Below are 25,401 nucleotides of genomic sequence, written 5' to 3' on the forward strand. Positions count from 1 at the left end.
GTGTACATACTTTGCATTCTCTTCTTCCAACATGTATGAGCTTCGCCGTTCTATCTGCTATCAGGTTACTTTCCCACTGGATGTGTTCGACACTTCCCACCTTTCCATTATCTCAAAAATGTGTGACTCCCCGATTTTAACTCTTTAGGTAAATTATACACTTAGTACTTAAACTATTAGTTTTGATCCGTTTTAGTAATTAAATTTTAATTCTTTCAAAACTATACCTAAAGTCTAATTTTTATTTCATTTTAGTACTTGCCATTAAAAATTTAGAGCGTTTTGTACATAAACTGTCAGTTTTAGTGCGCTTTAGTACCTAATCTTTCAATTTGTTTTCAAAACTTAATGTTAAATTTTGAATTGGGGTATTTAAATGAAACAAAACTAAACTTTAGGTATGATTTTGAAAAAAATTAAATATTTAAATACTAAAACAAACTAAAATTGATAGTTTATGTACTAAATGCATAATTTACTTCTTTTTTATAGCCGTTTACATACAGTAAAATATTATATGCGGTCGAAAGTTAAAAAAACATTTTGCTTTTACGATGGTTGCTGGGAGGGCTGTAAATAAATTAAGTTGTGTTTGAGTATTATTGAGTTTAATTTAATTTAAAAATTATAAAATTATGACCTAATTTAAAAATTTATGAGTTTAAAATAATTAAGATCGATTCAAACCCGAAATAAAAAAATTAAAGTTTGTCTCGAAAGCTCGCTAGTTTAGTTCAAGTCCCACTCGAAAATTAAAGCTCGATTCGAGCTCGAACATATACTTTAAGTACATGAAAGTCTTGCATTGTATTTTTTAAAAGTAATATGCAAATATTAATATTATTAATAATTTAATTTAAAAAAATCTAAAATTTTATTATATTATTTTCTTTAAATAGTTTGCAAAATTTTCGGTTTAAGTATCAAATAGTTCATTTTAACTCGTTAAGAATTCGAGTCGAATTTAAACTCAAATTAAACCTATTCAATTCAAATATTAACTCAATTTTAATTAAATTAATCTCGAATAAATCAAAATATGTTCCGCCTCATTAACGATCTATGTTTGTAGGGGTTGGCTCAAGGGGCACCAAGTGCGCATGTCCACTCCCCCGTGCACTGTTTTGACACATGACGTGTTACAGTCTACAACTAAAATGACGAGTACATGTAGAGATGGATAGAATGTGATGTCTCAAAATATAATTATATGTTTTAAAATTTTTAAATTTTATAAAATTTAAATACGTTTATACGTTTTATTAATAATTTTATTTTATATCCCTTAAAATTTTATAGTTCCACGTATTTACATTTTTTATGACTTTATAAGGTCATATATTATGACATATAATTTTCCGGTTATCCCTTATATAAATATGACACGAGACAGATTTTAATCGTTTTAATTTTAATCTAAAAATAAAAATGTGATATATAATTATAGTATGCTATTCACTTCGAACTCATTCCGAAATTTAAGATGTAAGCTATTCATGTTTTGATTCGATTCAAGCAAATGAAGAACAATAGCAAACTGTGCACAAAATAAGAAACTAAATAAAAAAAATAAGTTAATAAACACGTGTAAGAATTAAGAAAATTAAAATATTAATGAAACTTAGTATTATTTTTTAATCATATATGGAACTAAAAAAATTAAAATCATAAAGAATTTTTTTGAAAAAAAAATAAAAAATATAGAGAAAAGTGAAAATTAGTAACCCTTGACACTTGACATTAAGCAAAATAAAGCTTTGAAGCTTCAGCATTTTCTGTCATTAGTGTGGGAGAGGTCATGCATCATCGTCTATTATATTACGAAAAACAACATAATGTTACATTCCTAAACCATTCCCCCTTTCAAGACGAGTGCTTTGTTAACATAGCTGGGACAATTCAAGCAAAACCCGACATGCTAAGCAATTTCAACACACCTGTACAGCTTTGTTGCTCCAAGTGGCATCTTATCATATTAACAGGCCCGGAATAAGACATGTATTACTAATGTGAGCATGGATAAAAATAGTGTAATAAATATCATTTTGACTTTGTTCTATTCATCACATAGGTCCCTGTTACTATGGTACACCTTCACTGACACCAATTTGATTAAAATTTAAAATTCTATACAATTCTTTCTAATAAAATTATAATATTTTTATATTTTAATTTATAAGTATAACATTATTGCGGTGAAAACAATAAAATTTGACATTACGATAAAAAATAATTTTGCATTTACATTTCACAAATATTTAAAAAATTTATGCAAAAGTTGCAAAAATGTTTAAAAGATTATTTTGTTCATACTCAAAATTTTAATACTTAAAACGTGTTTAAACAAAAATATTCAAACCAACTAATAATAGCTTTAATATTTTGGATCAAAATGTTAACATTAAAAACATAAAGAGACTAAAATGTTCAATTTCAATATAGGGATTAAAATAAACTTTAAAGTATGACATAAGAACTAAAATATCTTTTATATATATATATATAAAGATTTAATACGAAAACTTCTAATAGAGTTGAACTCCCCATGTAATAACAATTGCCATGTTCATATGTACCACATACTTTATAACTACAACATTAGGTATAAATACATATAAAAATACGTACAAAAAATATCAAGTCAGATTATATAATACCGGTGTAAAGTCGAGACTCGAGAGTTTATTTAAAATCCATACAAACTCGTACGCAATAATGGAAGGAGAGTAATCCTCGTCATGTAGAAGAGACGAGTTTCTCATTTCAACACACTGCAGCAGAGAATAGTGTCAAAATACTTATGGTCATAGTAATAATATTTATGTTACTCTAACAGTCTAACTCGAATGTAACCGTCGGATATGGATATACTCGATTCATTAAAAAACAAAGTCCGAATTATACCTCCACACCTATGTCTACTTAGATGCTCGGATTTATTAGACATGTGCCCCGCACATGAAAAGCAAACTCGGAAATATATTAGCCAACGGTATTTCTATTCCCTACATGCTTTAGAGACGACGCCCGAATACTTTTCGGAACATCGAAAGGCAAAACTCAAATACTAAATGCTTAATACCATATAATTCAAGTAGATTCAGAAGACTTGCTTGTATAAAAATGCAGCGATCCCGAGAATTATACATAAGAGGATGATATCAATGCAGAAGTTGCGACTTGATCTCAGCTGAACAAAATCAAAATATGCATTAAGATATAGAAAGCATCTTCCATCCAAAATCAAAAGATATAAGGCAATAGAATTACCTTGTGCACGGTATCCTTAAGTCTCACATTCGTGCTTTTCAGATCCGAGGCTGCTCTATCTACCTGGAAGACACCAGAAAACAGTGTCAAGATTGGAATTCTAATCTGCCGAAACTTTCAGATGAAAAAGGATAAAGATCCAACCTTACCTTTTTATCTAAAAGAGACTAAACATCAATAGCTAGTAATCATCTTCGGATATTTTGAATAAGTCTTAAAGAAAATTTCCTCTTAAGGATGTATGGTTAACCATTAAAAGGCTTCATTTATGAATTTAATGTTTTCTAGAATGCTATTATCAAACTAACAGAAAAGTTGCCCATGTCCATGACAAACAAAGAAAGTTAACTTAAAACTAGAAAATCACCTTGTCATCTATTTCATCCATAAGTGGCACTTGTCTGTCCAATTCCTGTCATAAGAAAGAAATGGAATCTTAGGACACAAATAACCAAACACAACTAGCATACGATCCCAAAGTTAAAGCTATGATTTATATCAAATCGAAAAGAACAATATAGGACAAAACTAACCTCGTTCATATCGTGAGCCATGTTCTTCAATGTGTCCAAACCTTCAGCTATAACCTCCAAACCTTGATCCTTAAAAAAAAGAGTATTGCTATAAAATATAATCATTAGAAAGGAAGATGAATTACTACAATCCTCCAAATCCGATACATTACAGCCATTAGAGTTATAAATGTCAATCTCTTAGCAACAGTAAGACAAACAACAACAAAGAAAAAGAATTACTACCTGCTTCATTCTGCGCATTTCGTATTCTTGCCTGAACCGATCAGACTCTTCGGTTTGTTGAAAGTACTCACTGTCAAATCTCCCATCTGATTAATCCAATTACAGAACATTCAAAACAATTGATCATAGACGGATATCTTCAAAATAATATGATCCAAAAAATAACTTGTTATTACCTGAAGATGAATCAATTTTAATTCCAGTGTAGGAACTCGAAGTTGCCCAACCACCAGTACTTTGTTTAGTTGCAGCTGTTGATCCATCTGATATTGCTTCAATCTTATCTTTCAGTGCAAAAACCAAATCGTTTCGAGCTTCAAGCTCTTCTTTTGAAATCCCCTTTACCTATAACGCCAGAGATAAATAATAACGGTTAACGAATTCTTAGTCTAATCAAGCAAAGGAAAAATAAAATTCTTTCAAAATAATGAATGTAAAGGAAAGACCTTTTTTTGAGTGAGTCGTTGTAATTTGGGGATTTCTTCAAGCAATCGAGCTTTGGTTCTTCGAACTTCCGCGTTCATAGCAACCGCCGTAGCCCTGTTCTTTTCCGTTGCAACAGCTTCCGATTTCTAAAGGATTTTATAGAAAAAGGTAAGGACTTTCTTAACACTAAGAAGCCAAAAAAAGTCACTTGAGGAAGAAGATTACACCTGAATAATGGCGTCGACTTGGGTCTCGAAGACGCTGTAAAGGCGAGCGAAAGCGTCATCGCCGCCGGCGACGTTGGCCTCTTTCTGCTTATCGATGTCGTACTTCTCGTATTTCTTGCAAATCGCGTCGACTCTCGTGATCAAGTCTATCACCGTCATCTCCTCCCCTTTATTGCCTTTCAAACTACACCGTTTTACGCTCCTCTCTGGAAATTCCTTTATGCTTTTCGGAGCAAACTCTCTGTCACAGTTTTTGTCTTTTTGAGTTTTGAAGTGGGAGAAGAGAGACAGAAGGGACTGAAACAGTGAGAGTCAAAAGAAGAAGAAAAAAAGGAAGAGGGAAACGAATACTGCCGTTCGATTTTTGCCAACTGTGATTCAATAAGATCTGACGTTTGAAAGAAATATATTAAAATGAGATCGGATTTAGAAGATTACATCTCCCTTAATCTTCTACAAGTTCACTACCAAACATTCAGTTGAATTTTTTTTTCTGTTCTTTAAAAGGGGAATGTCTTCTTAAATGAATATTTTGTGAGCTTAACTAAAATGGTTTGAAATTTTATATTAATTTCGAATAAAATTTTATATTTTAAAATTAGAACAATTCTTTTACAATTTTAAATAACAAAATATTAAAACAACTTAAAATAATACAACAAAAATACTTGTCCTAACTTATGTAGGTCTCTAATTTTATATTAAAAAAATGATTATTCCACATTCGACGATCAATGATGAGCCCGGCCATGTGATGATGAGTACCGAAAAATTAATTTATAAAATGTTAAAATTTTAAATGACTCAACGTATAATTATAAATTAGTTGAAAAATTTAAAGGTAAATTATTTAAAATAAATGTAAACTATAACAGTGATCATCTAACTATTACCCTTTTCATTTTGACCATCATTTAAAAAAAATCAATCAAGTCACTCAAGTATTATTTAAATGCATTCAATAAAATCACTTCCGTTAATATTTAACAGAAAAATTGATGTGGAAGTTAAAAATATTTGGTATACTTACACATTTAATCATTGTTACTTATATATTTTATCAATTTGGTCCTAATTTTAATAAATTAAAATAAATTTAACCTTCAAATATGATAAAGTAGCTAGTTGAAGAGGAATCAATTTAATGTCAGACAGTACAAATTTTCTTTTCTGGTTTTTTGACTTTTATTATTTCTAATAATAAAGTAAAATAAACATGACAGTGTTTTGTGATGAGACGTTCCAACATTTTTCCATATTCTTCATTTTTTAGCTTAAAATAATATATTTTATTTTGATACACGCAAGACAATTAGTGTGACAAATTCATGTGTTTAAATTATATTTTTTAATGATTTTAGGGATTTAAATTAGATGTTTTATTCTATTTTGTAATTACTTTTAGATTGTATGTTTAAAAATATTTTTTTATTACTCATCTATCCAAGTATTGTAACTTTATTTTTACCTAATTCGTCACATTATAAGTAAAATCTAATTGTTTTGGATTAATTTTTAAGAGTTTAAATTTTGATTTTACTTAATATAGATGCATTTTTGAAATCAAAGCGTTTGATTTTTTTTTAATTTCTCAAAAATGAAATCAATTTTTGTAAGTTTTCTTTTCTTTTATTTCTTGTTTGTTTTCCTACAAATTGAAAGAATAAGATGAATAAAGACTACTTTGGCACCATTTGATTTGAGCATTAATTTTATTTTAATTTATTAAAATTAGGATAAAATTGATAGAATATATAAGTAATATGGACCAAATATGTAATAATATCAAATATTTTAACTATCACATCAGCTTTTCCATTAAATATTAACGGCAATTGGCTTAATTGAATGTATTTAAATAATTGAGTGACTTGATTGACAAAATTTCAAAAATAGTGGTCAAAATAAAAAGGAACAATAGTTAGGTAGTCATTGGTACAATTTACCTTTTATTTTATATTATTTACCTTTAAATTTTAAACTAATTTAATTATTAGAATTTGAAATTTTATAAATTAAATTAATGGTGCTCATCGAACGTTGTAGATTTTTTTTAAATAAAAAAGAAATTTATGATTTTAAATATTATATTTAATAAAGGTTAAATTCTTTTATTAATTTATATATTATATAGAATTTATAAATTTAATTAACGTGCTCTAATTTATTCATATTATTAAAGTGTAAATTCTTATATTAATAATTTAATCCACATTTCAAATAAATATCCAAAATGACAATAATCAATAAAATTAATTGATAGTTGTAAATCATCAAGTTCTTGTTTTTTTTCATTTATAATAATAATAATAAAATTCCAAACCTTAGCCTTTAATCTTGTTAAGAGAACAAATTGCTTTGCTATTTATCCTCGCTTCACTACTTGTGGCTTTCTGGATCCAATGAGTAGTGGCAAAGAGCATTGTATTCTTTTGAACGCCGGTGACGCGTGTTCCTACACGCTCCTCCAGACTGAGCGTGGCCTTGTCTTGGACGTTGCTTTTGCTGATATTGACTCGCGCCATAGGCAGCAGTCAACAGATGGCCATTTTTTGAGGATATTAATATAATTTCAGCAATATCCCACTGAATAAGGGACTTCAAAAACAGTCCGGAAATTAGATCCTTTTTAACCACCGATAAACCAAAAAAGCTTTATGCCTTTAATTTCTTCGTATAAATTTTCTCTTTATTTATTACTATTATTATTTATGTTTTAGCTCCCTATTAAGAATTACCCCCAGAAAATGGCAGAGAATTCGATTCGTTGTTGGCTTTCCAGCTCGATTCTAAGTATTTTCACCCTCTTTTCTTGTTTATTTGGACATTGTAATTCGGTTGAGCAACTTGGTAGATATGATACCTTTACGGTTTCAAGCTTCAATTACCCAGAAACCCAGATGAGACCTTTTGACATGCGTTATGTAAGAGGTATGGGAAACCGATTTCTTTTGTCATTCTAATTCTTCAATCTGGCATTTTGGTTTAATGTTTTTGATCCTTTAATTGTGCAATGCTATGAATAATGGGTTGCTTGTTTGAATTTAAACTTCACCAATAAATGCACACGAGATACGGTTGCTGTTTCTATTCTGTGATTCACCCCGGTCTTATAAATTTCGATTTTAGAATTATTATTATTCTGTTCTGTTATGTCTATTATAATGATGAAAGCAATCAGAAATTTTCCTAGTCAGTTTAACTTACACTAAAAGAAATATATTTAAAAAATAACTCAATGAATTACGTTTCAAACTGTTTCAAACTAATTTGCCTTAGTCCGCTGCTGAAACAGTGTTACAAGTAATTCTTTGATTTTTTTAACTAACAGTGGAATTTGACCTGGAAAAATTCTAATTTCTTCAACATTATAATATTTTCTCCGCCATGATGATTATTAGATTGCTTTCCTTTTATGGAAAGCTACTTCAGTACTGTTGTCCTGGAAGTTAATTTCCCTCTTCTTGTATGCAAGAGAGAAGAAAACGCTATATATTTTATGCAGTGCTTAGGTGAAGAAAAATGGCAATGAACTAGATTCTATGTGTTATTGTTTGAATCATATTAGTTTGAAGAGTCTCACTGGGTTTACTATTTGCCTTGTATCAGTTGATTTACCCCTATGGTTCTCTTCAATGTCAATAGCACTGAAGACGAGTGTCAATCTTGTAAGTATGGTTGTCCAAGTTAATTAGTCTTTTATGTCTATTAGGTTTCTGTTCTATTTTTTGGCTATCCAGAATTGCTGATTCTTGAATTTCTTTTGTTTGTTCATAGTACATTTCTACTCTTTGTTGAGACAAATCATGAAAGAAAAATCACATTTCTAATCACTGATTTCTGGAGTCTAAACTTGTAGTTTCACCACTCGCTCTTGTTCATCTCTTTTGCTGATGCTTCAAAACGCTTCCAGGATATAAACAGCATCGAAAAAATTCCTAGAAATGTGCTTCCGATGATGTGCTTCAGATATGGCAGCCTCCCGTTACCAGATGTCTTGAGCAGTTCAATGAAAGGTATCCTGCAAGCATACATCAAATCTTAGTTTCTTCTTTCAGTCACTGAATTCATTGACCAGGGTGAATCTTAGACGTTTCTATTGTTGGTGCACCAGTTGCACTATCTAACAGATCTTTTGAAGGAATACAATTACTTCAAATTTCGGAGCAGTGCTATCCTGTTCCAAGAAATCTGACAATGAAGTTGACGAACGAGCAGGTTTGATTTCATTATCAAATGAACTTTTTATGGAAGAAATGTCATCGATTATGTTCTTAAAAATCTTGCTTTGTCGTGTAGTTTGTTTAACTGAATTCTTAGGCGAGTATTACACTACACCGTCCATTTGACATTTTTTAACCCACAATCAGGGGTGTGGGGGTAAAATGTTTAATTTGGAACATAGGTTATCCCCCAACATCCTTTTTATTTTCTTTCATATTATTATTAGAAATTCAACTGTAGGCATTATAACTTGAAAATTTGCTGTTCAGATATCTGCTGGGGTTTTGTATTTTGGTCTTTTCAATGGTTTTGGGCCTACAAGAACACAGTTGAAGATGGTAAATGACTAGCTCCATTCTTTTGCACCTTATTCAGCACTTGATCTATTGCATTAGGGGTTCCATAGTTGCGTCTACTGCTCGTAATCAATTCTCTCTCTCCCCCCCCCCAAAAAAAAAACAAGTCATCTGTTTAAGCCTTTTACCATCGATATATACATGTGTGTTGTGTAATTCTCTTCTGAAGAAAATAACCATGCTCATAGATGGATATTCTAATTTTAAGATCGGCACAATGGAAACTTGTTGGTTGGTTATTAGAAAGACATATCTAGATCGGCTTTTGATCCCATACAACAAGGTTTCTCAGCAAAATGTATTTCTCACTTGCATTTAGGCTTGTGGAAATCATATGAAAATCAAACTCCTGTTTGAAGAATGTTTGTTTTTGTTCCTATTCATATCATTGTTGTTCTTCACTGTCAGCTTATTCTTTTCTAGGAGAGTTCCAAGATTTTTTTTGTACGTATGTTTAACAAATAAATTGAATTCACGGCTACTGCTCTGGACTACAGATAGTTCAGATCCCTGCTTACTCCTTTGCAGCCAATATAAGCGTGGAAGGATGTACCAACTCATTAATGCAAGGACAGTACTGCAACCAAAATATTGAAATGCTTTCTTGTGGTCGATCTGGTAATGGTTCAAGAAATGGTTCAGTATCTGTCTTCAATCAAAGCATGGTTATGTGCAGGAACAATTTTGAGACCTCTTGCCTCGGGGATGGAGAAATGAAAATCTATGCCTTAGAGAGACTACAGATAGCCGAATCCTTAACACTTTCAATACAAAATCCAAGGTTAAGGCCCCTGAACAGCACTGAGAATAGTAGCAGAGTTGACTTAATGTGCTTTGCTCGTTACGGTGCAATGGTCAGCTACCCTACATGACTATTCTGGTAACCTAAACCAGTCCCCTCTGGTTATTCGCTTCCCAAAGGTTGGTCTCTGGTATTTTTCTATTATAGCCCTCAACCTGTCAAAGGAACTTGGAGGGGCTCCCAGTAATGCTTCAAATATTTGCTATTCCCTGGAACTGAAAGAGCTTGAATGTCCTTCGGGAAAGGCTGGACCAAACTGTTCGTCTGAAAGATACATGCTTCAGGTGGGCATTGTTAACACATATTTATCTTATGTATCACTTCTTTACGGATTTCATTGATTCATTTTTCCTTTTGCATTATACTTGGTGTTTGTCAGTAAGTTTTAGTTTTATATTTTGATCCTATTAGATAATTATCTGCCTATTTGAAATTAAGTGCCTTAGATAATATGTAGCCATACACTTCCTTTTAGTTGTAAGATAATATGTAGCCATACACTTTCTTTTAGTTGTAAGATAATATGTAGCAATATAAGTTTACACATTAATAATAATTTCTTTACAGGTTTTAACATGTTCACATATTTTTGTAGTATCATGTTATTTTTGTCATATTGTTTTAATTAATTTCCATATGATTTTCATTATATGTTTGGTTCATTTTATTTGAGAAGTTTCTATGGTAATTCAATTTTGATTCTAAATGCATATAATGAGAATTAGATAACAATACAAGAGATACATTATAAATATTTGTTCAAAGCTTTGACCAGATTTTCCAAAGCATGGTGAGGGCATATTCTAGTTTCCTTAAAAACTGAGTAAATTCATGTTAAAATGCAATCCTTCTGAAACCAATAGGGTCGATTTCAGTTTGGAAATTTTGATTTTGAAGCATTCACTTACACATCGAGCAACGGGATGCAAACATAGATTTATTTTAATTTAGTTTCTTTTTTTAACTTTATGTTTTCACTCTCTTTCCTTTCTGTTGATGCTTTAAGAAACTCATTCGCAGGATTATTTTATTGACGATCTGAGAATGGTTGTCTGCAGACTGTTGTCAGGAAATATTCCGCCCCTTTTGAATCCTATTATATGCCAGATGGTGGGAACCTGATGTCAGATGCTACCAATTTTCAGCTCGAGCCCCTTTTAAGCAACTACTCAATTGGAGAACTAGATACCTGGACATATTTTCTTCTAAATGTTCCTCGAGGTGCAGCTGGTGGAAATATCCATGTTCGGCTAATGTCAGATAGAAGGATAAATTATGAAATATATGTTAGAAATGGTGGATTGCCATCACATGTTAATTGGGATTATTATTATGTAAATGAGACAAACAGTAGTAACTCCATGTTTTTTGAATTATACAATTCAAGTGATGAAAAGGTCGAATTTACATATGTTAGAGAAGGAATCTGGAGTATTGCATTAAGGCATCTAAGCGGAACTGGTGTTATTTCCGATGGCCGGACTACTATGTCTATTTCACTTGAAAGATGCCCAAAAAGATGCTCCCATCATGGTGATTGCAATTCTGCTCTTGATGCAAGTGGATTGACTTCATACAGGTATTACATTTTTCAGTCATCCTTTTTTTCTACACACACATACATATATTCTAATTCATTTTTATAATCTTTCAAAAAAATAATTTCCATTTTATAAATATTGTTTCTCAGCTTTTGCACTTGTGATCGGAACCATGGAGGTTTTGACTGTAGCATTGAGATTGTATCATATCAAGGTAAATGCCTTTTAGGAGTTGAATGCAAAAATATAGATGCCATTCCTGCTACATGTTTTCATCAACATTATTGTTTATGGTTTCAGTGTAACTATTTCTTCACTCTTTTTAGGCTCCAAATACTTTTTTGTCGGGTTTGGGGGGATTGGCAAAACTATAATCATCGGCTCGGGATATGGCCATCTAATGTTTATGATTCGGAGCTGTAACCTTCAAGTTTATTTGCATTTAAGTGATTTCTGGACTTGTTTTTATTGTAATGCTATAAAAAAACAAATTTAGGATTAGCAAATTATCTTGATACGGTTCCACTGCCAGGCAAAATCTCAATTACTTGGCCTACACAGTCCCAGTGATCTACAGGATAGGAGTTCAAGTCCCACCTTAACTGTCCTCTATGTTCTAACAATTATCAGCTCTGCCATGTTTCCTTCCCATATTTTATAGGAATTTAGCTTTGTTTTCCAACAGATAACGAAATTTTGCTTCTATCACATCTGCTTGGAAACTGATGCAGGACACGTATGGCGATCTATTGCTTTAATCGCATCTAATACAGCAGCTTTGCTTCCTTCTTTCTGGTCTCTCCACCAGAGGGTAAAGCTCCATTTTTCTCATGGATTAACTTGAAGATGTTTCTGAATGATAGCAAAGGGTGCTAACCTTTTGTGATGAAATATTAGAGGTTTCTCTAAATTTTCCAACCATGTCAATGTCAGACCTAACCATCAATCATTGATTCTGTATTTAGTTAAAAAAAACTTAATTACTAGTTTATATGTAGGCATTTGCAGAATGGGTGATCTACACATCGAGTGGAATAGCAAGTGCATTATATCATGCATGTGATTCGGTACTGGTGCATTATATCCTTTCATGTTTTGCAGGTATATGTTATGATTTATTTCTAGAAGGGTGACATTATTGGCAATGAAAAACTTGGAAAAATCATGTTGGAAATCCATATGCAAAACATGAATCCAATTTATATAAACATGTATCACCTCTATTTGTCTTTCATTGTCGCTAGAGTTCTCTTATCATATTTTCAGTTATTAGTTTGAACTAATATTTAGTAAATTCGGAAATGTTTCAGTTTATGGACTTTTGGCTCTCTTTCATGGCTTGTAGTGACCACCTTTGTATACCTCACAATGATGATGAAGCCCTTAAAAGGGCAATCCACACAGCTGCGGCTATCATTACTTCCCTGATGGCTGTAACGAAGGCAACCAGGTATATGGATCTGGCAACATTTGTGTTATTCTGAATTTATGACCCTGTTCTAGCAGCTACGGAAGGTATTTGACCAAGCTAAGCTGTGCAGCACATCCAATATTATCATTGTGTGGCAATCGGGGCAATCGGTCTTCTTCTTGGGTGGATGATAGAGTTCTCTACCAATATCGACCGCTTTCCTGTTCAACGAATTTATGTTTAAGCAGGCTCAAAAGGTGAGTTTCTTTTGTAGAAAATATAATTTACTGAAAAAAAATACTAGAATTTACTTCAATTCACGTTGAAAAATCAGAATAGTACAAGACTGTTTTATAGGTGTAGTTTAAGGAGTCCTAGTTACAAATAGAATAGAATTCTAGGTCAAGAGTTCTAACTAATCTAAAATTATTTTATCTAAAATGTAGGCCGCTAGAGTTAGCGTTAGGGTGAAACACTAATTTACAAGAAATAATCGTTATATAACTCACATCCCCCTCAACTGAGGAGTAAATATTACAAAACCTAGCTTGGATGTAATTTCGTCGAAAGTAACCCTTGGAGGTGCTTTGGTCTAGACATCTGCTAGCTGATTTTTCGAAGAGTCGTAGTTTAGTTTTGTTGTTTCACCATTCACCTTCTCAGTAATAAAATGTATGTCGATCTCCACATGTTTTCTGTCGTGATGTACTAGATCTTAGCAATGCTTATGGCTAACTTACTGTCACTCTGAAGCTCAAAATGGTTGCTATCGCACACCTCTAACTCAGTTAGAAGCCTTTGTAACCAAACTCATTCACAAATTCCTAGTGCTATTGCTCGAAACTCTTCTTCATCACTACTTCTGGAAACCACAACTTGTTTCTTGCTTCTCCAAGTCACCAAGTTTCCCCAAACAAACGAATAATAACCCGTAGTCGACCCTTGATCCATTAGCTCTTCGGTCCGGCTAGAATCTGAGAAAATCTTTATCGTCCTATCTCCATGTATTCTGAAAATCAATCTGTGTTCCAGTGTTATTTTTAAATAGCTCAAGATTTGATTCACAACCTCCAAATGTTCTTCTCTAGGATTATTCATGTATTAGCTCACAATGCTAACAAAAAAGGTTATGTCCGGCCTCGTTAGTGATAGATAAATTAATTTACCTACTAACCTTTGATATTGTTCCTCATTTATTGGACTCCCCTCTTTTCTTAACTTCATATTCGCTTCCATGAGAATTTCCAAAGGCTTGCAACCAGTCATCCCAGTCTCAAAAAGTAAGTCCAGAATATACTTCCTTTGATTTATAACAATTCTCTCTCTTGATCTTGCCACTTCCATGCCCAAAAAATACTGCAAGGTCCCTAAATCTTGGTTTAAACTCTCTTGCTAGCAATGCCTTCAATCTCTTTATTTCCACTAAGTCGTCACTCGTGATGATGATATCATCAACATAAACAATTAAGATTATTTTTTTCTTTTTTGGCGCAGTCTTTATGAATAGAGTGTGATCAGATTAACATTGCTTATAGTTGCCTAGAAAAAGTACTTTTGTGAACCTGTCGAACCAAGCCCGGGGTGACTATTTTAGTCCATATAAAGATTTCAACAGTTTGCACACTCACTGGTTTTCGAATTTCATTTGTACTCCCGGTGAAACCTGTATATAAACCTCTTCTTCGAGATTACCATTGAGGAACGCATTCTTGACATCTAGCTGATGAAGTACCCAATCTTTATTTACTGCTAAAGATAGTAATACCCTCACAATGTTGAGTTTCACAACCAGAGCAAAATTCTCTTGATATTTACTCCATAAGTCTAAGTGAACCCCTTTGCCACAAGTCTAGCCTTATACCATTCAACATTGTTATCCGCCTTGTATGTTATGGTAAAGGCCCATTTGCAACCAACTGTATCTTGTCTTTAGGAGATCGATAATAATCCAGGTTTTGGTTACTTTCAAGGCCGAAATTTCTTTTATTACTGCCTTCTTCCACTCGGGACTTTTTAAAGCTTCTTCCACTGTGTCTGGAAAGTGAATGTTGTCTATTTTAGCTGTAAAATTCTTGAAGTCAGGCATTAATTTACCATAGGCAACAGAGTTATTAATGAGATATGTTGTACACTGTCGTACTCCTTTTTTTAGCAATTGATAACTCACTAGTATCAACCAATACATCCAACTTACTCTGATAATCTTCTTCACTTTCCAAGGAATTCAAACTTGGTTCGGTTCTTGACTGTGCATAGGCGGTGTGGAGACTGGTGGGACGTGTTTTGGTCATCGTTTGTATGTAAAAAGGTCACTTTGGGAGATAAACGGTGACACAGATGAGCTTGTGTTTGAGGAGAATTCAACGAGTTTATGGTTTTTGAAGGTCTATATGGCCTTCAGGATCAGAAGTGGCAGTGGTGTTAAGTGGTCGTTGAGTTTCGGTAGTTCCAGAAAGAAATAAGGTGACTAGTAGTTTAATATTAACCGGAAAAACCTGAAATTCATACTTACTGTCCCCCAGAATTTCAGACTTAGAGAAAAAAGGGTTTATGTTCAAGGAAGGTAACATTCATTGAATAAAAAACTTTCTTAGTAGAAGGAGAGTAACACTTATAACCCTTTTGAAGATAACAGTATCCAACGAAGACACATCGGATTGTCTTTGGATCAAGCTTAGACCTAGAGTTGGTATGATCATGAAAAAAAGCAGTACAGCCAAAGATACGAAGAGGAACACTAGGAAATAATGGTTGAAAACGAGGAGAATTCAACGAGTTTATGGTTTTTGTAGGTCTATTTGGCCTTCAGGATCAGAAGTGGCAGTGATGTTAAGTGGTTGTTGAGTTTCGGTAGTTTCAGAAGTAAATAAGGTGACTAGTAGTTTAATATTAACCGAAAAAACTTGAAATTCACACTTACTCTCCCCGAGAATTTCAGACTTAGAGAAAAAAGGTTTTTGTTCAAGGAAGGTAACGTCCATTGAATAGAAAACTTTATTTTTTTTATAGGAATAGGAAGCCTCGTTAAAAACCTCCCTCATAGTTGACCCTTTCCTAACAGAAAGGATCAAGTAGTGGAGGGAGGAAAAGAGTGCCTCATTTTATTACCAAACCGGAATTACATAAGACTTAACAATGCAGCAGATGATTTTACATAAGACTTAACAACTTCAGCTACTTCAAAAACCTACAGCCACAGAAAAATAAACTATAACTAAAACATACAATCAACCGATCCCATGCTTTGCTAAACTATCTGCCTCCCCATTACAAGACCTTGGAATTAACCTAATTAAAACCACCTTTTCAGAAAGGATCAACAAAATTTCTTTAACAAGAGGCAACATGAAAACTGGTGCCAAAGACGGGGAATGAATCCACTCCACTGCTGACTTACAATCACTCTCAACAACCAATCTACTGGCAGCAGACCAACTTGAAGCTAAAAATATTTCGATGCCTCTTTTTATAGCCTTTAACTCTGCAACTGGTGGGGGACCTTGACCAATATTCTCTGAAAAAGTCAAAAGAGTGCAGCAAATACAGTCCTTAAAATGCCTCCAATACCTCCAATCGAGTCATTTAACCTCACAGCTCCATCAACATTCATCTTTAAGAAATCAACAGGTGGAGGAAGCCAACCAATAACAGAATGATCCTTAGGTTTAGGAACAGAAATACCATTAGCAAGTGATGGATCCCCAATTAGCAGATCTTCCTGAATAGGGAATTTAGGATACTTGGCTAGGAACCATTTAGATAACCTAAATCTCACAAGGAAAAAGAGAGACAGCTTATCAAGGTTTAAACCTTCAAACACAATCGCATTCCTTGCTTTCCAAATAGACCAAAAAACGACTCCCGGGATAAACTTCCAAATCAATGAATTCAACCTCAAACTTCCCCACGAATTATGTAAGGAAGGAGGGTCCTGTGGTAGCACAATAGACAAATCCCAGAAGCTTGTCAGTTTATTCCATAGTTCCCAAATTACAAAACACGAAATGAACAAGTGTTGCACAGATTCCTCATGTTCCTTGCAGAAAGGACAGAGAATATCTTCTTCTAAGGACATTCCTCTTTTCACTAACTCCATTTTAACTGCAACTTTCTGGTGAGCTAACTACCATAGGAAAGCTTCTACACGAGGCGGAGACAAACCCAACCACACCCCTTTTGACCACAAATCAATACCCCCAACTTCCTTACCAAGAGCTTTCATGTACGATTTTACTGAGAATAACCCATCACCACTTGCAGACCAAGAGAGAAAATCTTCAACCGAATCAGTGAGTTTTATTTCCTTTAATTTCATCATCAAATCCAACCATTGTTCCAATTCCCAATCAGATAAATTCCTCCTAGTAATAATGTTCACTGCCAACCATTCAACTCAAAGCTTCCAAAATCAGCAACCTTACCCCATTTGTTAGTAGAGAGTGCAAAAATTCTAGGGAACAGAATTTTTAAAGGAACCTCATCAACCCATGGATCAGTCCAAAAAGATATGGACTTACCATTGCCTACTTGCAACTTCGAAAATGATCTAAGACACTCACCCTCCGAATCATTCTTCAAAAAATTATTAGCAACACTTCTCAAATTCCAACAAGATTTTGGAGAAATGACCTTACTAATAGACATAGTATTACTACTAATATTTTGCTTACTACATAACACTCTTTTCCATATGGATTCCTTTTCATTTGCGAACTTCCACACCCATTTCCCCAATAATGCCCGATTAGAAAGATTCAAGTCAAGAACCCCAAGGCCACCACTGTTCATTGGTTTGCATACTGTACCCCAGCTAACCCAGTGGATCTTCCTTTTATCCGCACTGTCACCCCATAAAAATCTGGCCATTAAGGAGTTTAATTTATTCCCAACTTTGCAAGGCATTTTAAAGAAAGATAGGAAAAATATTGGCAGGGAAGTCAACACTGACTTTAATAAAACTGTCCTGCCAGCCAAGGACAGAGAAGAAGCTTTCCACCCAACTAGTTTTGAATTAAAATTTTTAAGGACAGGATCCCGTAAAGCTTCAGAATTCTTCTTAGCACCGATTGGAAGACCCAAATAATCTGTGGGAAAACGATCAACAGAACAACCCACTTCCAATGCCCAGTCTGATAAAATATCCTCATCAACATTTACACCAAAAAGTTTACTCTTCTTTAAGTTTAGATGCAACCCCGCCATTATACTGAAAATCCTCAACACCTTTTTGACATTTTTAATCTGAGTAAGTGAAGCTTGGCAAAAAATGATGAGATCGTCGGCAAATTGAAGATGAGATAACCGAAGTGAATCTGCAGAATTCCCAATCACAAAACCTTGGAAAAGTCCTTTGTCAACTGCTTTATCTAGCATCAAATGCAGCAACTCACCTACAATATTGAATAGGAGCGGAGAGAGACTACAACCTTGTCTTAGTCCTTTAGCCATAGTAAACTCTTCCGATGGGGAACCGTTCACCAGAACCGAAATTGAAGCAGAAGAGAGACACTATGAGATCCACGAATAGAAAACTTTATTAGTAAAAGGAGAGTAACACCTATAACCCTTTTGAAGAGAAGAGTACCCAACGAAGACACATTGGATTGTCTTTGGATCAAGCTTAGACCTAGAGTTGGTATGATCATGAACAAAAGCAGTACAACCAAAGATACAAAGAGGAACATTAGGAGTTTTTTTTTTTAAAATAAACATTAGGAGTTCATAGTTGAAAATGAGGAAAAATTGAGTAAGAACATCCCGTGGACACTGAAATCGTAGAACTTTACTAAGCTTGTGATTAATGAGATAAATAGTAGTTAAGATAGCCTTACCCCAAAGATACTTAGGAACATGAGTAGAAAAAAGAAGTGACCTGGTAACCTCAAGAAAATGTCGGTTTTTATGCTCAGCCCCGTTTTGTTGAGGTGTATTGACACATGAAGCGAGATGGACAATTCTTTTATCCAGAAAGAAAGATCCAGAGGATTGAGACAAATATTCACTACCATTATTAGACTTAAAAATCCCAACAAAACTCTGATATTGGTTCTCAATCATTTTATGGAATCACTTAAAAATGTCACCAGCCCCAGATTTATCGCGTATGAGAAAAGTCCATGTCGTACGAGAATGGTCATCAATAAAAGAAACAAACCAACTAACTCCATTCAAACTTTTTACACTAGATGGACCCCAAATATAACTGTGTACAATCGCAAAAGGTTTACAAGAGCGATATGGGGAAGGATTATATGTACTGTGAATTTGTTTGGCAAGATGACAAATATCACAAGAGAAAGATGTAGGATTTTTTTTATTAATGAAGAGTTTGGGAAACAACTTTGCAAGATAGAAAAAAATTATGATGACCTAACCTAAAATGCCATAAAACAATCTTAGCAGAAACATCATTAGGTGATGGAGATATCAAAACAATAGAAGACACAATACTAGAGTTTGCTTGGGTATGAACTGGAGGGTGGGCTTCAAGGATGTAAAGTCCACCACGACGCCTAGCACTGTCAATCACCATCATGAGTTCGAATCATGAAATTCGCAAATATCAGAGTTAAAGTTGATCGTGCAACACAATTCCGCAGACAATTTACTAATCGAAAGAAGATTGCAAGCTGAATTCAGAACATAAAAAAGCAGAAGATAAAACAATATGTGGATTGATTCGAATAGATCCATTGCTAGCAATAGCCGAAAGCGAACCATTAATAGTTCGGACACTAAGTAAGAATGTTTTCTGAAAATTCTAAAATAGTGTGAAATCACCCGTCATATGATTACTAGCCCCGGAATCAACAATCCAAGAAATAGAACCAGGCGAAGAAGATAATGCAACATCAACCGTAGCAAAATTACCAGTGTCGGCAGGATTCGGGTGAGAAACAGAGGTCGCAGCCTCAGAAAGAAGCTCAAAAGAGGTGGGGAAACTATCGTAGTCAGAATCTAACCTAATTGATACCATGTAGAAAATATAATTTACTGGAAAAAAATACTAGGAATTTACTTCAATTCACGTTGAAAAAACAGAATGGTACATGACTGTTTTTATAGGTGTAGTTCAAGAAATCCTAGTTACAAATAGAATAGAGTTTTAAGTCAAGAATTCTAACTAATCTAAAATTATTTTTATCTAGAAATTAAGCTGCTAGAGTTAGTGTTAGGATGAAACACTAATATTTACAAAGTAATAACCGGAATATAACCCACATTTTTCTGTACCATCATGAAGTACTCAGGGTTTTTGAATAGCAGTGCATAAACCGCTTTTAGTACCGTAAGAATCCAACTATTATTATTATCTTGATTTAGCATCTAATATTTAAGTTCATGATTTCACCTGAAAGCTTACACAGGAAGCTATGCTTTGTCATTAGAGAAACATGACCCTGTAGAAGCACATCCTATTAGATATGTTGTAGATTCAAACTAAGATAATGCATTAGTATTTAGATGAATTGTTAAACTTGCTCTTCTAAGAAATCTGACTAAGTAATTTTTACTGTAGATGGCCGAGCACGGAATGGGTGCTGAATATTGTGAACACTGTAAAGAAACAATATCGATTGGATTTCATGTTTGCTGGTTTTATTGGATTAGCCATGGCAGCACTAAGCTGGAACCTCGAAAGCAGTGAAACTTACTGGATTTGGCACAGGTTGGAATTCTTTCCCTTCTTTTGGTATATAATATTGTTTGATTGCTGTCGCTCTCAGTCTCTCATAATTGTAAAATTCCCGTGCAGTATTTGGCATCTCACCATATATTCGTGTTCTTTCTTCTTCCTCCGTTCAAAAGTAACAGCCGTAAATAGCAGGAATGAAACACCGACCAACAGAAACTACCAGTTAACTCGGCGGGATTCTTTCTCTCGAGGTATAGGAAGAGGGAAGAATTCTCATAGAATTGAAGTTCAAATAAGAATGAAATAAGTTCTTTTCTAGACATGTAGAGTAACATCATTATCTTCCAAGATTATATTCTCTCTTTTGTAAATAATGTATACCCCAACAGGTAGAGTGAAGAGCTGTGACCTTTTTAGAGTTCAGAGAAAGCAGAGCAAAATGAGAACAACAGATGCAGGTATTTCCATTTTCCATCATGTAATTGTAAACGGTATTTGGATTTTTTTCAATGATTATTTTTTATTTATCAATATGATCTATTCTGCACTTTAGATGGAGGGGTATATGCATATCTTCTAAAATTATAAAAAATAATTAAAGAAATATATAAATTTTAGATACACAGTTTTACACTAATCAAAACTCACAAAACACATTTTCTACAATAATCTTGCAAAAAATCTAACCTCCCTTGAAGGCCCTTACAGATGTAACATTAAAAAAAACACTGATACAAGCAGACAACAGGACTTGTACTAGGTTTTGTGCAAATCATACCCGGGTTTATTCTTCTTTAACTGACACACTCCTTTGAGAAGACGAAAGAGAGCGAAAGCCTAAAGCTGATTGTTCTCTGTAATCCTTACGGATGCTCCATAACACCTCCCCACAGCTCCTCATACTCGGCCGACTTTGCCTACGGGGAGCCAGGCATTGTAAGGCTAGCTCGAGGATCTTTTCGAGGGCTAAATTAGTTCTGGCAGCCGGTTCTAGACAAGGGTCCAAAGCTGAAATGGCATCACCATCAGTGAACTTCTTCATTGCCTGCAATTGCAAAAACAGGCAGGTATCAGTAACTTACATTTTCACTACAGAATCCGAGTTCTTCATTCAAGTTTAGTTCTCTAAAAAAAATAAAGAATCGTTGCATCTAACCGATGAATAATTATGCTGTTGGTTTACCTATGGTATAAAAAAATTTTGTTCATTTTAAAAGTTGAGGATCAAAATGCACTCTTTAATACAACGCAAGGATCAAAATGAACAAATGAAGTGAGACTGGAAAAGAATTTCAATGCATACCCATCTTGGCGTTATCCGCTCCTTGTGTTCCCTTTTAGATTCAATAGGGCGCCTGCCTGTGACTAGTTCAACTAATAATACTCCAAATGAATAAACATCACTCTTTTCTGTAAGTTGATAGGTCCTGAGGTATTCTGGGTCCAGGTAGCCGGCGGTTCCTTTAACCTGCGTCGACACATGGGTTGCGCCGGAGTCCATATCAGCAGCCAGCCTAGCAAAACCGAAGTCGGCAACCTTGGCTCGAAGCTTTTCAGTAAGGAGAATGTTGGAAGACTTTATGTCTCTGTGGATAATTGGGTGATCTACACAAAATTCAGTTCCATGATCTAATTAAATTCTCTCAAAGAACATCAAATCACTTGAATTTTAAACCCCCAAAACAAAAACAAACCTGCATACATATGAAGATAGGTGATTGCATGGGCAATATCAATGGCTATATCAAGCCGCGCGGCAAAGTCAAGTTCTTTCCCATGAACACCTGCAGCAAAATTTTCTATTTTTTTATCAATTGAAGTCTTAAATATTCCAGCAAAAGAAGAAGAAACAACAATAACTCACCATCCAAGTGCTCCCTAAGAGTACCATTGGTGACATATTCCACAACCAATATTCTTTCATCTCCCTGCTCTAAATACCCATAAAATTTAACCAAATTCAGATGCTCCACTTGTGCTAGTGTCGTCACTTCACTTTGGAACTCCGCACCCAAATGCTTATCATACACACACTGCAAAAACAATCCCACAAATTTTTTTTCCATCAAAAATCAAAAGAAGAAACCATGTTAAAATTAACTTGATTGTTCGAGATCCGTACACTTTTGGCACGTTTGATAGCAACAAGGGATCCATCATCAAGTCTTCCCTTGTAAACTGTTCCGAAACCACCCTGCCCGACCTTGAAAGCAGGGGAGAAGTTCCTCGTGGCCTTGAGAATTTCGTCCATTGTGAATTTCATGTTCCCAGGCCCACTCTCCTTTCGTGCATTGGAATAAATCCCTCCATTCGAACCCCGCCTCCCGCTAGTTGTTCTTGACACTTCCGATGAAACTACGAGTTCATCAAATTATAAGTTTAAGTGGTTTCTTTTACGTTACTTGATTATCGGAAGGTCGACCAACAATGTGGATTTCATCATGAGTGAAATTTCTATTACTTATGACTAAATCAAAAACTAACCCTGCATTCTTTCTAAAAATCGATCAAATAGAAAATTCTGGGTTTTTTGTTCGGTACGAAACTTTTAACATGTAAATTAGTAGAAGCAGAGCCTGATTGCCGGGATGTTGTTCGGTTGTCGAGAAAATTTCAAAACAAGGAAATAAAAAAGCACCAGTAAGAAAAAAAACAGAGCAAGAACAACATTCACGTATAAGAAAAACACTGAAAGATCTTCAAATAACACTCGAAAACTGGGTTTTTATGGATTTCTCAGATCCGAGGATCGTTTTTAAACTAAAAAAGAGAAACTGGACATACCAGAAGGAGTCCGAGACTCATTGGAAACTATTAAGTTCTTCCTTTCAGCTGTCTCAGGCGGCGTAAAACACGAGATAAAAGCTCCAGCAATGGACCGGACAGCAACCGTTAGTGGATTCCGACCTGAATCGGGTTTCCGAGAGTCGGACTCAGGTGGTGCAGAGTTGGAAGAAAAGCTAGAAGAGTTAGCAAATCGATCCGGCGTTGATCGTGGGCCGGAGCTAGGATTCCGGCTTCTTGAGCTGCTGGTAGAGCTGGTCATCACGAAAAATAAGACGAGGTAAAAAGAAAAAAGATTGTGTACGTAATGACTTGGTAATGGCGGGTAGTTGATGGGATGGAGATAGTATTAAAGAGACTACTTTTTTGAATTCATTATTGTATAAAAGTAGGTTACGCTAACATGCGCCGTGTATGTTCAGTTTGCTAAATACAACTTCAAACGAGGAGGATTGTAACAAATGATTAGTAGGGCTACGGATTAATAATAAGAAACAAATATTGGTTTCATTTAAAGTATTTTCGCAATAATTTGATGTGATGTTTTAGGGTAAAATACACAAATGGTCTACCAACTATAGGATGTTGCTTTGTTGAGTCTATCGACTATTAAAAGTTACAGGCTGATCACTCAACTATTTGTTATGTTCTAACCTCGTCCTTTTTCATCAAAAAATTGACGGTCATCTGAATTAAATGTTAACATGATGACTGAAATATGATAGTTGCTTGAGATTTTTGACTCATATTTCATTATATCACAGTTAATAGATTAACGTTCAACTTAAAATGTCATCAATTTTTTAACGAAAATGATGGGTTTGGAATACAATGAATACTCGAGTGACTATATTGTAAACTTTAATAGTCGAACGACTTAACAAAGTAACATTCTACAGTCAAATGATTATGTTAGGATTTTCGGAAGCTCGAATCGATAACCGGAACGGTTTGTAAAGAGGGGTCGGAACGGTTTTGTGTTTAGGGAGTAAGGAGATTGAAAAATTGAAAGTAATTGCACAGCGATTTAGAGTGGTTCGATTTTCTCAATCAAAGTCTACGTCCACTACCTTAGCTATCCACACTAAGGATTTTCCAACAAATTCACTAATTTGTTCTTTCTTTTGAGGCCAAAGAGATAACCTTACAACACCCTCAAGAATATACCCCAATTCTTGAGAACACTCTTTCCCAAAGAGAAGATTACAAATTTGCAAACTTACAAGGAAAACCTCACAAGGTAAGATGTTTGCACAATTCTAGAACAAGAAAAGAACACTCAAAGATAATTACAAATGAGCACAAATGGTGTTCTTGAAAGCAAAATGAATATTGAAAGGAAAATTGGCTTGATTTGCACAAACTTGGTGTTTGATGCTTTCTCTCTTGTTTCTCTATAATTTCTGCTTGATCAAGGGCTTCAGAACTTGTTTAAATACACCTTGAATCACTTCTGAACGTTGGGGATAATTAATGAAGATAATATAGCCGTTTAAGTGTGAAAACATTTAATAAAAATGCTTGGAGCGTGGGGGGAATCGGTTCCCCCTCATAGGGGATCGGTTCCCTAAGTGTAAAATTCAAATATTTTGACCGTTAAACAGGGGGGAATCGGTACCCCCTATGGGGGAATCGGTTCCCTCCGAGCATTCTGGAAATCTCGGAGCCAAACCATTCAGGGGGGAATCGGTACCCCCTTGGGGGGGGGGAATCGGTTCCCTCTGAGCAATCTGGAATTTTTGGCTTTGAAATGGTCCGAAATACTTTGAAAGATTATTTTGAAATTGTTTAAAGATTAAAACTTAATTTTACACTTAAGTAAGAATTAAAAATGATTTTTGAAATATTTGGAGTAATGTTTTGATATTCGAATAATTATATCGAACGGTTTGCAAAGAGGGGTAGGAACGGTTTTGTGTTTAGGGAGTAAGGAGATTGAAAAATAGAGAATTGCACAGTGATTTAT

General features: G+C 34.3%; 3 protein-coding genes and 1 long non-coding RNA gene across 6 annotated transcripts; 2 read left to right on the top strand and 2 right to left on the bottom strand.

Moving 5' to 3' along the window:
- Positions 1–2,587: 2,587 nt before the first annotated feature.
- On the bottom strand, positions 2,588–4,960 carry LOC120181521 (syntaxin-71-like). Its single transcript, XM_039186621.1, has 9 exons — positions 4,682–4,960; positions 4,475–4,600; positions 4,205–4,373; positions 4,029–4,114; positions 3,804–3,872; positions 3,638–3,682; positions 3,271–3,333; positions 3,114–3,190; positions 2,588–2,771 (listed from the first exon to the last, which is right to left on the bottom strand). Exons 1-9 carry the CDS (start codon positions 4,838–4,840, stop codon positions 2,759–2,761), a joined length of 807 nt encoding a protein of 268 aa, XP_039042552.1. The 5' UTR covers positions 4,841–4,960; the 3' UTR covers positions 2,588–2,758.
- Positions 4,961–7,051: 2,091 nt separating this feature from the next.
- On the top strand, positions 7,052–11,621 carry LOC120181524. 3 transcript variants are annotated; one of them, XM_039186626.1, is made up of 8 exons: positions 7,052–7,612; positions 8,291–8,349; positions 8,595–8,697; positions 8,796–8,899; positions 9,175–9,243; positions 9,759–10,347; positions 11,122–11,293; positions 11,481–11,621. In XM_039186626.1, the coding sequence occupies exons 1-6, from the start codon at positions 7,429–7,431 to the stop codon at positions 10,131–10,133; spliced, it is 894 nt and encodes a 297-aa protein (XP_039042557.1). In that variant the 5' UTR covers positions 7,052–7,428; the 3' UTR covers positions 10,134–10,347; positions 11,122–11,293; positions 11,481–11,621. The 3 variants fall into 3 exon arrangements, with proteins under 3 accessions (XP_039042557.1, XP_039042558.1, XP_039042556.1); XM_039186627.1 differs by lacking the exon at positions 11,481–11,621 and having other exon boundaries at positions 9,759–10,182; positions 10,286–10,347; positions 11,122–11,463; XM_039186625.1 differs by lacking the exon at positions 11,481–11,621 and having other exon boundaries at positions 11,122–11,463.
- A 1,290-nt stretch (positions 11,622–12,911) lies between these two features.
- On the top strand, positions 12,912–20,971 carry LOC120181525. Its single transcript, XR_005521766.1, has 4 exons — positions 12,912–13,054; positions 13,146–13,272; positions 20,535–20,684; positions 20,772–20,971. It is a non-coding gene; the product is annotated as an uncharacterized LOC120181525 (long non-coding RNA).
- Positions 20,972–21,234: 263 nt separating this feature from the next.
- On the bottom strand, positions 21,235–23,732 carry LOC120181535 (calmodulin-binding receptor-like cytoplasmic kinase 2). Its single transcript, XM_039186632.1, has 6 exons — positions 23,436–23,732; positions 22,774–23,006; positions 22,516–22,684; positions 22,346–22,435; positions 21,955–22,256; positions 21,235–21,696 (listed from the first exon to the last, which is right to left on the bottom strand). The coding sequence occupies exons 1-6, from the start codon at positions 23,695–23,697 to the stop codon at positions 21,436–21,438; spliced, it is 1,317 nt and encodes a 438-aa protein (XP_039042563.1). The 5' UTR covers positions 23,698–23,732; the 3' UTR covers positions 21,235–21,435.
- Between the last annotated feature and the right edge of the window lie 1,669 nt (positions 23,733–25,401).

This window comes from Hibiscus syriacus, unplaced genomic scaffold, assembly GCF_006381635.1.
Source record: "Hibiscus syriacus cultivar Baekdansim isolate YM2019G1 unplaced genomic scaffold, ASM638163v2 tig00112528_pilon, whole genome shotgun sequence".
Lineage (NCBI taxonomy): Eukaryota > Viridiplantae > Streptophyta > Magnoliopsida > Malvales > Malvaceae > Hibiscus > Hibiscus syriacus.